Source organism: Ciona intestinalis, chromosome 8 (genome assembly GCF_000224145.3).
Source record: "Ciona intestinalis chromosome 8, KH, whole genome shotgun sequence".
NCBI classification, from domain to species: domain Eukaryota; kingdom Metazoa; phylum Chordata; class Ascidiacea; order Phlebobranchia; family Cionidae; genus Ciona; species Ciona intestinalis.
In genome coordinates, this window is record NC_020173.2 from 2,455,386 (window position 1) to 2,471,253 (window position 15,868).

Genomic DNA, 15,868 nt, shown 5'->3' on the forward strand with positions numbered 1-15,868 from the left:
GCGTACCTATTACTGCGGTAACTGGTGTATAGGGGGGGGAAAGATGGGACACCTATTCATTTTATTTCCCCGTTCTATTTGGTTATAAACAAAGAACATTCAAAGAATTATAAAACCGTATCCCCGCGGCTACTATATACCGTTGTTCATTTTTAAAACACGATCGGGATATTTGGATGTTATGTGCTAAAGATTTCCCATCTTACCCCACTTTACAATACCAATAAGTTCCGAAAAAACAAAAGAAAATGTTTTAAATTATTCGTTTAATTCATATTTATAATACGAGCACAATATCACCACTAGCATAATTCAATTATATAAGTGATATATATATATATATTTGGCAGTAAGCTCATGCATTCTAAAAGCTAGCAATAATTGTGTTATCTTCATCCAGTATTCTTATTTGTGAAGAGCCTGGTTCAGGGCTGTCTCAACCCTTTTTCGAGCCGTTTCAACATCAGATCCTGTATGACACATTGTATTAGATGTAGTCGTATTAAACATTGTATATAGGTGCTGTTTATGGCATGTGTAATGACTGCGGTAATCATAATGCACGTTGCCTAAAGGTTAATCTTTGTATATATGTTATCTGATATGTTGTTTTGGAGTTTAGGCAATACGTAGCAGTTCTGGCTCACACGGTGTACACTATTTTTAGTATACGTTACATAACGAGCGCCGTTAGTACAATAGAATATATTACAGCTAAGAGTGAAAGGGTCTCTGTTTTCATTCATCTATATCGTCCCATTAGATATATTAAACAACGATATGCCTAATTATATATCGGTATTCTCGCGACTCTGAAAGATCATTGGTAATTGTTAAAAGCATGATTAGCAAATATGGAATATTATGTGCTAACAGTATTTATCTTACCAAAAGGAGAAATACACTCGCAGATATTTATATTATGTTATTTCGAACCATTTTTACAAAATTGGTTTTACAACCGTATTCTGCCGACTTTAAAAGCGCGTTTCAAACACGAATATGAGATAATACGTCTTATCTGATAACGGTTTATAATGTACTACAAATGCAATAAAATGGTTTATAATGCACTACAAATGCATTAAATAGTCTCAATTACTTTTCGAAGCCGGACCGGGTGATTTTCCGGGGCCAGAAGGGCTTGGATTAACTTCACATGTCATGGATTTCTGTTTCGAAATTGGAGATCGCGTTCCTTCAAGTTCTTTACCAGACTGTGTGTCAACGCACCAGCATTCGTCGTAGTAACATTGAACTTTTTTATAACTGCCGTCTTCGAGGCATTTCGGTACAAACGGGCCATCTTGTACTTGGCCCTGTATCTCAAGTGCCTTAACCCGCTGTTGTTGGCATAGAGAAAGCTCAGCCACCATTACTTCATTGCTTTCGTCTCCTTCAGTCCCTGAAGTTATCAAGCGCTTCGATTTTTACGTGTCTGATGCTTATTTTGATGCTATAACGTGCAATGAAGAATTTGGCGTTCTAATTAGGCCTTAAAGCTTTGTGCAAATATGGGTTGCAACGAATGGCGGTTAGCGCGCGTGACAACGGTAAACATATTTTTTTTAACTTTGCAGTTATCTAAAAATCACATGCCAGCGCCAGTGCCGACGCGAGTTATTTATGAATTAACATCGTGCGTCGCTGTCTGGAGGTTTTGCGTTGATCAGTAAATAATAAGATTACGCTGTGTGGTGTTGCAACATTGCAGCAGCACGCATTAGTTTATTGCAGGGGAATTAGCGGTCAATGAAAAGGCTTTGTTGGCCTGTCCCGGCTGCTTATTAATTCTTCTTTATGGAGCATATCAAGCTATTAATTAAAATAACTTAAATTAAAAAGCTTAACTTAAATTTAAAAAAATGCTTACCTTCACACTGACACATGTCGCATCCATTTTTATCTTTAGCAAGCCCGTACTCGCAACCCATGGCCTCTGCTTCACAAGAATGCATTGGGCATGCTACTGGAGCCGACTCTTTAAATGCATGTAATATGTTACGGTACAAGATGGTCCATGTTTTTCTCTCTTATTGTGTCAATAAATATTTTTTTGATTTAAAAAAATAAAATCGTGTTTTTTTCCGACTCAAAGGAGATTTTCGTGTTTTTCTTTGTGCGTTTTGTGGCTATGTTAAAACGTATATGGATATACCGCTTACGTAAGCGCTTGATTAAAAAAATCTATTATCACAATGACTTAGATTCCAAGGAAATATTTTCACTTCAACCTTCCGCCTTTGAGTGCAAAATTGCGATTCGGCCGCCTAATGACATGTTTTATTAAGTAGATATCATGCTCCTAAATTAAATGCTTTGATGCTTAGGATTTTTTTTCTCAAAAATTTCCTAAGTAGCCTATTTTTTATTTTATCGGATTTCTTGCCTTTTTCGAGAAGCGGCGGCTTATAGGCACGTTAAAACAACTTCCTGGTTTATACGTTTGAAGTATTTCGCTACTTTACATTAAAAATAATGGCGGAGTGGGCACGAGACTACTTTGTTTCAAATGAAATATAGGATATCCTCTTTTGATTAAAAGTTTTGGACAGGATTACATGATGGCTTAATATTGAAATACTGAGGTGTGCCTAAAAACGCCCTGTAAATTAATTGTTTACAAGTTAACAGCCAGGTACATTTGAAGTTAAAATTTTAATAATCTATAGATGTTGATTAAATACAGTTATCATAAAAACCCAAAAATTGTAACATGTGATTATGGCGGGAAATATTGAATATTATGTGATAATAACATCAATCATATGAAAGTACTATGTTATGTAAGCTCCAAGCCGCCCTAGTACTTTTTGTCATTAAAGTTTAATGCTGTTTGTGGTATTTTTGAAACTTTAGTTTGTTTGTTATGCAATAAATATGCAATAAACAAATCTAATTTTGTTAAAACTTTATTTACCTGCGCATTCGCATAAATCACATCCGTTCGCGTTCTTTGCAAGTTCACCAGAACATCCCATGTTCTCAGCAGTACAAGCATGAGCGGGGCACGGAATCGCTGGTTCTTCTACCGAGTTACCTGAGTGAAAACATCAGTATTCGCTTGTCAATTGAGTAACAGAGAACATTTAAAGAATTATAAAACCGTATCCTTACCACCCCCATATATACCGTTGTTAGTTGTTTTAAACACGATCAAGAGTTTGGATATTACGAGCTAAAAGTTTCCCATCTTACCCCACAGTACTATATGTAGTTTTAATAAAAAGGTGCATAGATAAAAAAAATCGATATGCCCATTCAATATACCCAAACTAAAAAATATTTTATATAAGCGGTAAAGCTGTCTTTTGCCCCATGCGTACTGATAAATTAACATACTATGCTGTTATTTTTTTGATTAACTTAACAATTGTGTTGGGATTTAAAGTTTATTCTAAAACTGCTTTCAACCAGCTTGCCGAGATTTGTGGGTTAGGTTTGGTGCAATGGGTATACACGAAAATACACGAAAGTACACAGTACACCACTGTGTTGTATTGAGAAAATTCCTTCACGGGCCGGCTTTTTAATAAGTTCAGCGGGGGCACGTGCAAACCGCTGCAAATAATTAACGTCGGGTTTTCAGTCAGAATATCTATATCAAGCTTTAGTCATCATAACCATGTATATGCTTCCGTAGCCTTAATCCTTTTCGGTGAAACAGTCGAAGTTGAAACGAGGTGAATAAATTGACTGCTGCGTGATGCTTTCACGATCGTGACAGATTAAACCGTGTTGCAATACAAACATAACTTACTCGTCTCGCACTCGCACAGCGTACACCCGTGTTCGTTTGTCTTAAGCCCCACCCCAGGACCGCACTCTAACCGATAAGCAGTACACCCGTGCAACGGGCAGGGATGAACCGGTTCGTTTTCTGCCATTCTAGATTTCAATCCACATTGACTGGAACATTCTTCCAAGGTCTGTGGATATAGAACACAAATTACTGTGATGCGGAGCCGATTATATAAACATCTAATTAAACGTCAGCCTATGTGTGCAGATGTACCAACACAGATTTTAAACCACTATATATAAACACATGCGTGCTCATTTAGCAGTTTTACAAGCAGGAAATTTACCTCAAAGTTGTTTCCGTTACCATGGCAACCTCCGTACAGAAACTTCTGACATGTCATTGAGCTACGGTCGAAGTAAAAGCGAACATGAGCGCCAAAGCATGGCCCACCATCAGGGATAAGCATGCACACCCCTCTGTGATAAAGCATGGCATTGATGCGGTCAGACTGGATCACGACATTTCTTAAAATTCTCGCGAAAGCTATCACGTATCAGATTTGGGCTTGCGAAATATCTAGACAAGTTTACTACAAAACAATCAAACTGTATCGGTCAACAAACAAAAGAACATGACATAACCGCCAATATAGACTTTAGTGTGCATACACCCTTATTGGGTGTTTAAAGGTAGGATTTTTTTTGGCAATATACAATTTAAAAAAAAAGCTGTATTCTTACTTATCCTGTGGTGCTGCCCTGATTGACACGCTTGATTTTGGTGAGCATGCTTCGGTACATTCTTCGTAGGTCTAAGAGAGAAAATGCATAAGTTAAAATAAAAAGTGATAAATTCTTGTTTTATTCTCGCGCTGTGGGGCGACTACGGTGTTGTTTTACACGCCTTGTGCCCTCTAACGAGTTTCCATGCATGTTTTGTATATAGCGGGTAACTATTTTGGGGGGTTATTTCTCGTTTTGTTATGTATGGCTGACGATTTAGACGCTTTAATGCCTACATTTAAAAGTTCGTTTAAGCACATAACTCTCTTACCTCAAAATTGTTTTCATTACCACTGCACCCTCCGTATGTAAACTTCTGGCACTGCATACTCGCCCGATCAAAGTAATAACGGACGTGAAGCGCCATGCATGGACCTGCTTCTGGTACCAACATACACGCTCCCCTAATTATCAATTGTAATTATCAATTACAATAGTTTGCACCCTTAATTAACAAATATAGTAGGGTGGGGGAAGATGGGACACCTTTTGTTTTAAACAACCGACAACGGTCTATGGGAGTCGTGAGGATACGTTTTTATAATTCTTTGACTGTTCTTCGGTTACTGTCATATGGGACGAGAAAATAGAATACAAAGGTGTCCCATCTTCCCTCACCCTAGTATATAGTTAGTTTTTTGTTATGGTTATAATACTGTTTTATATTGTGATAAAAACGGCCACGGCGAATAAAAACAGCACAAAGTATATCCCGTTTATTTTTGCGGTGTGGTCGGCTTTTTTTGACTTATTTCTCCTCGCGTGGCGGGATTCGGGAGCTTCAACTCGTATTATCTGCTCAGCTTCAAGCAGCTCGCTAACCGCTGTGTCAAATCGTCGACGTTTCAAGGATTAAAAGCTAATTTAAAGGATTTTTCGGAACACTTTGCAACGCTTAAAAGTTTCGAATGTTAGTCTATAACAGTAATTATTTGTATACGCAGCACCCTTTTAAATAGAAACATGGAATTGACGTTCTTTTTCTTTGCATTACTTACTTGTTTTGTGTGCTGGCATAAGTAGCAGCTTTTGGTGCACAAGCCGCATTACACCCGGCTAAAGTCTACATAGAAAACATAAAGATTAACGAAATGTGTTTGTACTTAAATCCAACTTCTACTACATGGTTGACATATTTGCATCAAAAATACAGAAATACCTCAAGATTATAATTTGGGCGTTTCCTCGAATGCCAAAATTAGATTAAATGGATTCTTTGTTTCTGAATCAAATTCGTTTACCTCAAAATTGTTGCCGTTCCCATGGCAACCACCATAAATAAACTTCTGGCAGGACATAGACGCTCGATCAAAGTAGAAACGTTGATGATAACCTTTACAAGGTCCCGCGTCAGGTATCAGCATGCACGTTCCTCTGCGGAACCATATTTTGACTTCACCCGTTTATTAACATGTGCGGCTACTTTGTATGTTTGTGTTATAACAGTACGGCTACTATGGGAAAGTCAACTTAATTAAACCTTTTTATACTTTTTTTAAGTTTTGAACTATAACGTATTATGGCGTATACGAAAATTCAAGTAAACTTGATATTTAGTAATAAAGTTCAAAGAAAAAACAAACAAAATCTATAGTTTACAGGGTTTAATAATCCCAAATTAATAATTGCTGTAGATATACTCTAGTAAATAGAAATAAATATAAAAAGTATGGTTTACTTGTCTGTGCTTGGTGCTCGTGCTTCGACGCTTTGTCGCTCTATTAAAATAATTTAGTAGGGTGGGGGAAGATGGGACACATTTTAAAAGTAAGTTACATTCATTCATTTTACACATAATAGCCAAATATCCTGATCGTGTTTTAAACAATTAACGACGATCTGTGAGAGCCGTGAAGATAAAGTTTAATAAAAAATTGTTAAATGTTTGTTTACTACCAAATTGGGAGGAGAAAATAGATTGAAAAGGTGTCTCATCTTCCCCCTCCCTACTATTTTACAGTTAAGCCCTTATCCGCGTCTATGCAATAATACAATCACGAAAAAAATGACGTCTGCAGAATTTGTTGTTACAAATATACACGCGAATGTATAATAATTACCTGTGACAAAACCTCAACCGAAATTGTACGTTTATACGATTATCGCTGTAAAGTTTAAGCCTAAACCGCAATAACACTTTTTTGTTGTAGTTCTAAGTTTTAATGCGTCGATTTTTAAACATCATAAGTTTTAGTTTTAGCAAATTAACATTTAAAAAAAATCACCACTAACATAATGTATATATTAGGCTACACAAAAACAGAATTATAACTTACGGGCACATTTGCACATAACACATCCGTTCTCGATCGCCAAAGGACAACCCATAATTTCAGCGGTACAAGCGTGGAATGGACAGCCAATATCCCGTTTCTAAAAAAGTACGAAAATGCGAATGTACAGTAAAGTGTATATATATATAGTAGAGCGGGGGAAACCCTTTCATTCTATTTACTCATCCCATTTGGTAGTAAACAAAGAACGATCAAAGAATTAATTTATAAAACCATATTTACGACTTTCATAGACTGTTTTTAATTGTTCAAAACACGATTAAAATATTTTGATAATATGTGCTATAAGGGTGTCCCCGTCTTTCCCCGCGTATACTATCTATTCCGTATTTTAAGAAAGACGAGCGTGTATGCATATACACATATATATATATATATATATATATCTGACGTTCGCTGTTTTTTAAGCGTGCATGTAATTGCAATGAAACGAAATTTTAATAAACTATGTCAAAGCACAATATTGTACCAACGGTTTGTAAAGTAGAATGACACCCTTTAGTTTAGACAGTAAATACGTCAGACGCCCCTGTAATACTCCCACGAATTCTCCCGCGCAATATATTTACGCACAATTAATCGGATTGAGCGAAAAGCTGTTTGTGCTGGTCTTATAGTTACGTATATAGGCTTTGTGAATATCAAACAAGACGCCGACCTTCATTACGCACGTTGAGGTCTGGCAATGCGCAATAAAGTACGAATTGCGTCTGCGCTTTACCATATGTTTAAGTTACGGTGAAGGGCTATAAACGCCTTCAAAGTTTAATTTGTTTCTCACTAATCGTTACTTGAATGAGGATATTTATTATGCTCGTTGTGGTTGCAAGGGCGGCACTAAAAAGCAACTGCATCGTTGCTTAAGCCATCAAGTACAATATGAAAGGGTTATTAAATCTTAAGCGTATGTGTATGGGGGTATTAAATCTTAAACCCTTATTGGACGCCTTTTGTTTGCTGTCTTGGTATATAGTTACCAAGAAACTCCAAGTAGTCTCTCATTAAATTTAAGGTTGTTTGCACGACTCTGTTAAAGCAATAAATCGTTAAGTGATGATGTTAGTTTACGAAGATCGCGGCTTTGAAAAATAATCGTTTGAACGTTGTGGTTCTTTATAGTACTGTATACCGTAGCTTCTAAATCTCAAATTTCCTGATCGTGTTTTGAACGGTTAACAACGCTCTTTTAGAGTGGTAGGTCTACGGTTAAATAATTGCATAAATATTCTTTGTTTTCTACCAAATAGGACAAGAAAAAAGAAAGAAAACATGAAACGTTTTACTCCAATCGATTTTACATTAAATTACCTGTTGGTTTTCATCGATGATTTGGTTGAGCTGAAATTAAAAAATGAAATATGTTTAAACTACAATAAATGTCTACGTAGTTCAAAAACAACGTTTGAGTAGGTAAATGTACATTTTCGGAATAAAATCGCACAAATAAATCGTGTCTGTATTGAATTTGTTTTGCATTTTGTTAGAAACAGATAAAATACTCACAGCATCCCGTAGCGCCATCACCTGTTAAAAGTTTCGTAGCTTAGTCATATGCGATTAGTTTGACGTATACGGTTTATAATAATGTGGGGTGAAATGGGATATCGTCTTTACTTACGTATGGGTAATTCGTAAATACTCTAAAACGGGTCGAGAAATGAGAATGAAAAATGCCTCCCCTCACCCTACCGTACGATATATAATTTATGTTTATAATTTATGACATGAACACAATCAATTAAATGTAACAAGAGATGTTACTTCATAAAAAAATAACTGGATTGTGTTATAGGTACAAAATAATAATAAAATTCTTTGAAAATTATTCAAATGTAGGAATGTAGTAGGATGGGGGAAGACGGGACATCTTTGGCACATAATAACCAAATATTCGAATTTGTATAATTTAAACTTTGCAGTTTTAACTTTTTTTTTATCTTATTTGTAAAAACTAAAATCCGTAAATAACAATTTTAAATATATTTGTGCATGACTGCTGTTAAACACAAATTATGCAACATATTTTAACTAAAACAATTAAACAACTCTTATTACTTACCCGCTTTTCAGGGTTCTTCGTAACAGAAAGCACATGACCTAAAATAATATTTTTTTTACTTTTTTTTAAGCAAATTTTTAAAAATATGTTTGGGTATATTTATACATAGTGTACAACATACTTATGTACCTGCACAAACTGCCAGACAGATAAAAACAATGACTTGAAATCGCATTTTCTTCGACGAGGATTTGACTTGAATAGCAACTCCTTTGTAAATGAAGTTGCCGCTGCAGTTGGCTGTATTTATAACATGCCATTAGACCCCACATGGTTCGCGCCACTTCTTAGCTGACAATGCAGAATTTACACTGTCTCGTTTACTGGCGTGATGATTACTTCATTGTTTAAAGAGGTTATGAGATCCGGGTAGTTACCGGTCTACCTACACAGTGCAAATGCCTTGCAATGTTTTACAACTGGGCGGGTCCAAGACAGCATATTAGTTGTAGCAGGGTAAACGAGGACGATAAGATGTGTCATGCTTTACATAAGATTAAAGAACGTTTACCACAAGGTTAAGTAACTAACCTGCCATGATTTATTACCGTAAACGTGATAAAAATAGGAATTTTAATGTCTTAAAGCACGTACACCTCGGCTGCGAGGCAGTGACAGCTCTTAATTGAGTTTGCGTTTTAATGAAGTTCTCCGGTTTACCCCACTTTGTATTTTCAGGTGTGAGGCGTGTGTGGAATATTTCATTTTTAATATCGAAGATGGCTTCGACGAGTATTATATCCACGTGCAAATGTTGGCGCCGCAGCAAAGCTCTTATAGCACAGAAACTGCATCTGCTCGTAAATTCTGGGCTAGTTGTTGCCAACATTGTGTGCTGCCTTTTGGCTAGACACCTAACCGCAATTAATTGCTCAACCAAATGATCAGTTATTGGTTGCCTAAATAATCGGCCAAACATTAGAAAAAAAAAACTACAAAAATAAACACCTAAAAATGCATCGTGATAACTCCTAAGCTGGCACGGCCAGGGTTTATGAAACGGAACACCCCTATCATATGTCAGTAAAACAAAAGACATTTATTCGTTCAATGAATTATTCTAAGTGGGTGCGAAGTCTGACAGAGTGACCCGTCTTATATACCGGAGACTTGAGCACGAGTTGGCCCATTATCCCAAAATATACAAGAAGTTAAAGTTTAACCAATTACCCATACGTTAATCTTCAATTGTTATTACCCATACGTTCACAATTACCCATGCGTTAATCTTAAAAAGTTGGTGTCCCATCTTCCCTCACCCTACTATAAATATTTCTGTATTAAATAGGACGATAAAGCATGGACCATCTTGCCCCACTTACGCTGCATACATTAGCGAGCACGCACAAGTATAATTACTGTCCAATTACAGAAATGGCGACATACAGCATAAAATGGATTCTGCTATTTACCAGCGGGATACAGAAGCCACATTAAACGTCCGGCGTCTTGACACAGTCCTGGCTGCATGAGCATGCCTCTAGTCACGATTTCATTTTTCTCCAACCCAGCAATGTTTTTCAACGTTTAAACTGTCAGCTCTATGCACAAACCTGTCTGAGAATAGTCCTAAGCGCATTTATGGCAACCGGATTGTTATGAAGCAAAGAATAGCTGCTTATTGGCCAGCACAGCCACGCTTTTTAATTGTTTAAACACTTTTTATTCATAGCGTGCTGTAACAACTCTTGTTTTACTGTTGATTCTCACGTCTCCGTTTTTAAATGCCACGATCTTTTCTATCGTTTTCGAAGAGATAAATAAAAGTGATGTTATGTTGTCTTGGCGTTTTTTAATCTGCTGTAGCTTACACATAAACCACTAATATCCAATTGCCCATTTGAATTTTATTTTTTGTCGAACCAAGATATGTAACGATATGTAGACAATAAATAATTTCGTATATAGGCTATATAAACTCGACCGAACTACAGTCTTTCGAAATCTAATTTTCACATTATATAAATCGAGGGTGGTCCCATTTATGTAACTAACTTAAAATCGTTTTCCTAACTGCGCAGTGGTTCTTTTGAAGAAAGTACTTCCATTTTCCCGCGTTTTCTTCTGAATTTTGATCATTTTGCTTCATTCATGGTAAAAAAATCGTAGTGAACAGCTGAAATATATGGAAAATTTAAAGTAAGTTGCAGACTCCCATGGTAGTCGTACTACTGAGTTTATCTTAAAATTATTCAATATAATCTGCACAATATTTGTTATTCGTTGGAAAAAAACTGCTGGGCAGTTGTATTGGTTTTGTTTGTATATTTATTATGACGTAACAAGCTAAATTAGAACGTCCATTTTCAAATATATTTCAAGATAACTAGTAGGTAGACTAAAAATGTAAAAAGTTTGGTGCATTTAATTTTGTAGTTGGTTCAAATTCATGACATTAGTGAATATTATTAGTAAGATCGGGCTGTAAAAATAAAGGGCGGGTGTTTGCGAAATATTTTGGTCACACGGTGGTGTCTGTAATGTTTAGTTTTAGTATTCAGACCTGCGCGGTTTAAAATGTAAAAGGACATAGTTTTTTTACTATTTAGATGTGGTTTAATGTGCACGAATTACCAGGTCAGTGGAAAAGTCAATTTTTTGTTAACTTTCTGTTGCAATTAATGCTTAGATCTGGTCCAGTTAACCTTTTTTGTGGACACAGCCTGTCAGCCAAGTTTCAGTCTTCAAGTTATTGTCATTGGTAACCCCTAACATGTGTGTATAGTTTTAAATTTGCGAGCAAGTGTTTCAGGATATATTTATTTTTGTTGATTTTTGAAAATTTGTACAGTTTTGGTATCATTTTTGAGTAATATGTCTATAGTCTACTTTACTTCTTATTGTTGTTTCAAGCATAGCTTGGGTTAATGTTTGTTTTTTCATTTAAGTTTAATTAAATACTCAGTTTCACCTAAACTGTGCAACGAAAATGTTTCAATTTTCACAATTGTGTGTCCGCACACAGCAAAGTGCAGTTTGATGCACTCTGATCATCTCCATTATTTGAATTTTGGAACAAAAAGGGGTTTTAAATAAATACAACAATGTTGTGTTTTGGACCAAGCTATTTATAAAAACTTTAAAAAGTTATCCATTTTTGTTTCATGCTACGAGCGTTATAAAATTGCTGTCACTGTATCGTCATACTCACACGGCTAGTATAAAATTAAATAACAATGGTGATTTGTGGTTAAACTGTTTGCAGGTGACCAGAACTATTAAATTACCAGATTGATTGCAATTTTCTTAGCCACACATTTTTTGCGTTTCAGCTTTGGAACTTTGCAAAGCTTATCATTTGTTTTCGTCTTAAAAACAACCTAACAGCTTTAAATCTGTCCTTGGTTTTTATTTTACCTTGACCCTGTAGCAAAGTGGTTAGGGGGTTTGCCTGTAACTCAGAGGTAATGGATTCAAGCCTAGGCGCTGCTAGCCTGCTACCATTGTGGGCGTATGTGTCCTTTGGCAAGACACTTAACAGCAATTGCCCCAACCCAGGGGTCACTAACGGGTTGTCCAAATTATAAGCCATACATAACATAAAAAAATCCAGAAAAATCACCCACAAAGTAACGTACAATGTAATCACCCACAAAGTAACGTACAATGTAACTCAGAAGCTGGTACAAGTTGTCTGAGCACCTGTGTTTATAACTCCTGTCGTTTTCCGGCCACGCAAGGTAGGCCAAGATAGTTACATTCATTCATTGTAGTCAGTGGTGAATTAGCAGGTCGTGAGTAACGTAACATAACCACCCTACCCAGCGGACAAGAGCAGTTACCCCACCAACGAAAATTAATTCTTCTATATCAATGCAAAGCAAAATATATTATGCAAAATTGTTGTCATAAGTTTTTTCTCCCAATACTAAAGAGTTAGTTTGTCGATAAGTTTAGATATATTAACTATCCAGCCATTAGGTAGGGTATAGGTGTATTCTCCTATACCACTGCCATTATTTTTCTAAAATCCGTCAAATAAATATTTGATAACTTATTTATTAGATTTATTTATGAATATTTCATACTTTACAATGCATCAGTCATTTTCAAGAGCATCTTTTATTGAAAATATTGAGCGGTTTAAAATTTACAAATTATAAAAGACCACTCTTCAATGAAAAGTTTATATTGTAATTTTCCGAAAATTTAAATCAATTATATAGCCTTCAATTTATTTTTACTGAATCAATAAGCTGTCCTACTTTACCACACATTCTATACATTTATAGATCATTGCGTATTTGCGTGCATTGGAAAAGGTTGTCCTATTTTAACAATAGAATGTGTTCTTTATATACTGGAAATTGGAATGATATATTTAACTTTATTTTCACAGAAAATAGTGTTTGTCTAAATGTCACCCATTTGAAGGTCCTGTCACCTTAACCTGCTTATAAATATTCTTGTCACTTATTTTAATTGTCGGTTTATTTAGAAATTCAACAAACCTGACATATGAATTCAGACTTATCTATATTTAAATAGAATAGACCTATTAGGCCCCTTTCTGTTTGGCTTACTATATTTAGCATTTAAGCTTATTCTATTCTATTTTTATAGGTTAAGCAACCACAAGTTATATAAAAGCAATAATTTTTAAAAGAATTTGGGCAACCAAATTTTGTTGGTTTATTACATAGCTCACCTAGTCTAGTTTTTATAAGTTCTTCTGTAATATATATAGACTATAACATCATATATAATATAGTAGAGTGGGGAAGATGGGACACCTTTTCAGTAATTTTCTCATCCTATTTGGTAGTAAACAAAAAACATTCAAGGAATTATAAAACCGTATCGTCACAACTCCCTAGAGGTTGTTTAAACACGATCAGATGTGAGAGCAGTTAACAAATCTTTTGACATTTGAATCCCACTGACACAATTATTTGCCGTAAAATTTGGTTAAGTAATAACCAGTTCTAATGCCAGGATCAATAGTTTGGCACCAGCTGAGGGTTATTGCTAAACTGTGGCAATAAAGAAGCAACATAAGGGATGCGCAATTGCAGTGAAGAATGCCATTGAACTGTTTTGACCTTTAATCATATCGCTCTGTAATTAAACGTCACGCGTGCCGGTATTTTATGCGTTAATCGTTATATCACACTGCGTAAATACAATGCTGTAATCTTTTTGTTGATAAAACAGGTGTTCCTTAAGCTCGTATGCCATTGAAGTGGAAGAACTGGATCATGGCGTTCGGCACGTCAATACAAACTCATGAACCGGTTTGGGCTGTGAGTGCATTTAAGGGTTTTGTAGTGGCCATTAATTCCATTGCACCTAATGAAAGGGAGTGTTCGCGTATCGCCGCATTGTATTTATGATTGACCATGGTTGCTGCGGCCGAGTGCGCAGGTCGGCTGTTCTTCAATCGATCGCTTCATTTTCTTTTGGTTGCCCAAGGGAGTTGAACGTATGAAGCTTCCATTGCCAGTCAGCTGCTAGGTTGTTACAGAGTTCAGCATCGTCGTTTTATTTGATCCAGCACTGCTCTTGCCACTGCTGGTTAGTTTACTAGCTGGTCTGTAGCCAAAGAAACCGCCGGACAGAGACGTGTCTAATTTGATTTATAATATTACTCGCCCAACCAAACCACGTCTTCGTTTAGTTATTCGCGCGCAGTGTTAAAGGTATGTTTGACTTTCTTTTGAATCTTTAGCCGAGCGCTACGATATCGTTGTTAATATTTACATATCATTGCCCTACCAGTCGCGCCAATCGTATTTACACAGTTGTGCCGGTGTTATGAATGGATGCAGCAATTTATAGTTTCATTGTGGTCAGTTTTATTGTATGTAGTGTCTGCTCCAGGTAGCTTGAGACTTAGCTTTAACTCTAGAACGAAAGGACACGCCGTATTGTTTCATCGTTTCCAATTACGCAGAACTACCATAGCAATACACTTTCATTATGTAATGGTTTTGTTTGGTCGCCTCGTAAAGACTTTGCTTGCTTTTCTAGAGCAGTGGCATAGCACGCCCACGATTTATTATTAGAACAGTTCGCCCTCGCAAACATTGATCAGTAACGTCTTATCTTACACCGCGCTCGGGCTCGCTTCCAATGTACGTCAGTGTAGGAGACACGATGTACAATGTCTTGTGATCGTAGAGATTGATTGTTTTACAGCCAACCTAAACAAAGAAAAGCTGTCTCAAATTCCAATGCCATCTGGTCAGTGACACTCCTTGAGCAGCTTACATTTTTCGAACCCCTCTAAACGCAAGATATGTAAGCCGGTTACGAAGCATTTTGTATTTCCGCTTCACTAATTTATTTCTGCTCGGTTCATTTGCCTTCGCGTATCGGCCAACCTTAGATGAACCTTCCTACCCTCGCAATCGATTTCCGCTGGTCAATTACCACCGTCGTGCAGATAAACCAAATTGGTTCGCTGCCTCACCAAGCAATTCTTGTGTATTTTTGCATACCAAAGTTTACCGCAGTGTCATAACTATGTAGCGCACCGGTTGGAATGTAAAGCTGGACTCATGTTACATGGAGCGTGAGATAAACATTTTTCCTCGACGCAATACTCTAGGTCAAGTGTTTAACCGTGCATATATCGCATCGCTTATAACCTTGATAAAATCCAGTCGCAACTCGCTAGAACTTTCGTTTCGACCATTAACTAATTTGCGCCGCGGTTCCCCAAGCTCCACTGTGCTACGAAATTGGCATGGTAAAAGGAAGAGGATTTGCAGCGACATTTGGCAGGACTCCGCAGGGACACGAATAAAACGCGAGGCCCACTCCCGCAATCGATCGCCGGCAGGCTGTCAAATTATCATCGATTTTTAAATGCTGGTCAGGCGAGCGCACTGCCGAAATTCGCTGACCATACGATATTGATTGGACCACTAACCAAAACCTTACCTAATCATAAATTTATTCACCTTGCCTGTCCGCGGTCTCACATCGATACGTCAAACGTCGGTTGCCTATAATATCCAGTCACGTGCGCTCCTTGTCACGCGCC

The 15,868-nt window shown here is 36.7% G+C and overlaps 1 protein-coding gene across 2 annotated transcripts; it reads right to left on the minus strand.

The window, feature by feature from the left end:
* Window positions 1–248: 248 nt before the first annotated feature.
* LOC100178206 (papilin) lies at window positions 249–9,119 on the minus strand. 2 transcript variants are annotated; one of them, XM_018813112.2, is made up of 16 exons: window positions 9,010–9,119; window positions 8,881–8,918; window positions 8,325–8,345; window positions 8,130–8,159; window positions 6,804–6,900; window positions 6,206–6,245; window positions 5,769–5,901; window positions 5,526–5,590; window positions 4,799–4,931; window positions 4,486–4,556; window positions 4,089–4,221; window positions 3,761–3,929; window positions 2,921–3,040; window positions 1,874–1,981; window positions 1,103–1,405; window positions 250–470 (listed from the first exon to the last, which is right to left on the minus strand). In XM_018813112.2, exons 1-16 carry the CDS (start codon window positions 9,053–9,055, stop codon window positions 406–408), a joined length of 1,572 nt encoding a protein of 523 aa, XP_018668657.1. In that variant the 5' UTR covers window positions 9,056–9,119; the 3' UTR covers window positions 250–405. The 2 variants fall into 2 exon arrangements, with proteins under 2 accessions (XP_018668658.1, XP_018668657.1); XM_018813113.2 differs by lacking the exon at window positions 1,103–1,405 and having other exon boundaries at window positions 249–470; window positions 9,010–9,118.
* Window positions 9,120–15,868: the final 6,749 nt, after the last annotated feature.

Excerpts from the sequence above, each read along its gene's own strand:
- LOC100178206 (XM_018813112.2), bottom strand. The coding sequence starts at position 9,055 with ATGCGATTTCAAGTCATTGTTTTTATCTGTCTGGCAGTTTGTGCAG. Across the intron at positions 5,591-5,768 it reads GGAACGGCAACAATTTTGAG|ACTTTAGCCGGGTGTAATGC; the intron begins GTAAACGAATTT and ends TTTTCTATGTAG. Across the intron at positions 1,982-2,920 it reads TGATTTATGCGAATGCGCAG|AGTCGGCTCCAGTAGCATGC; the intron begins GTAAATAAAGTT and ends ATGCATTTAAAG.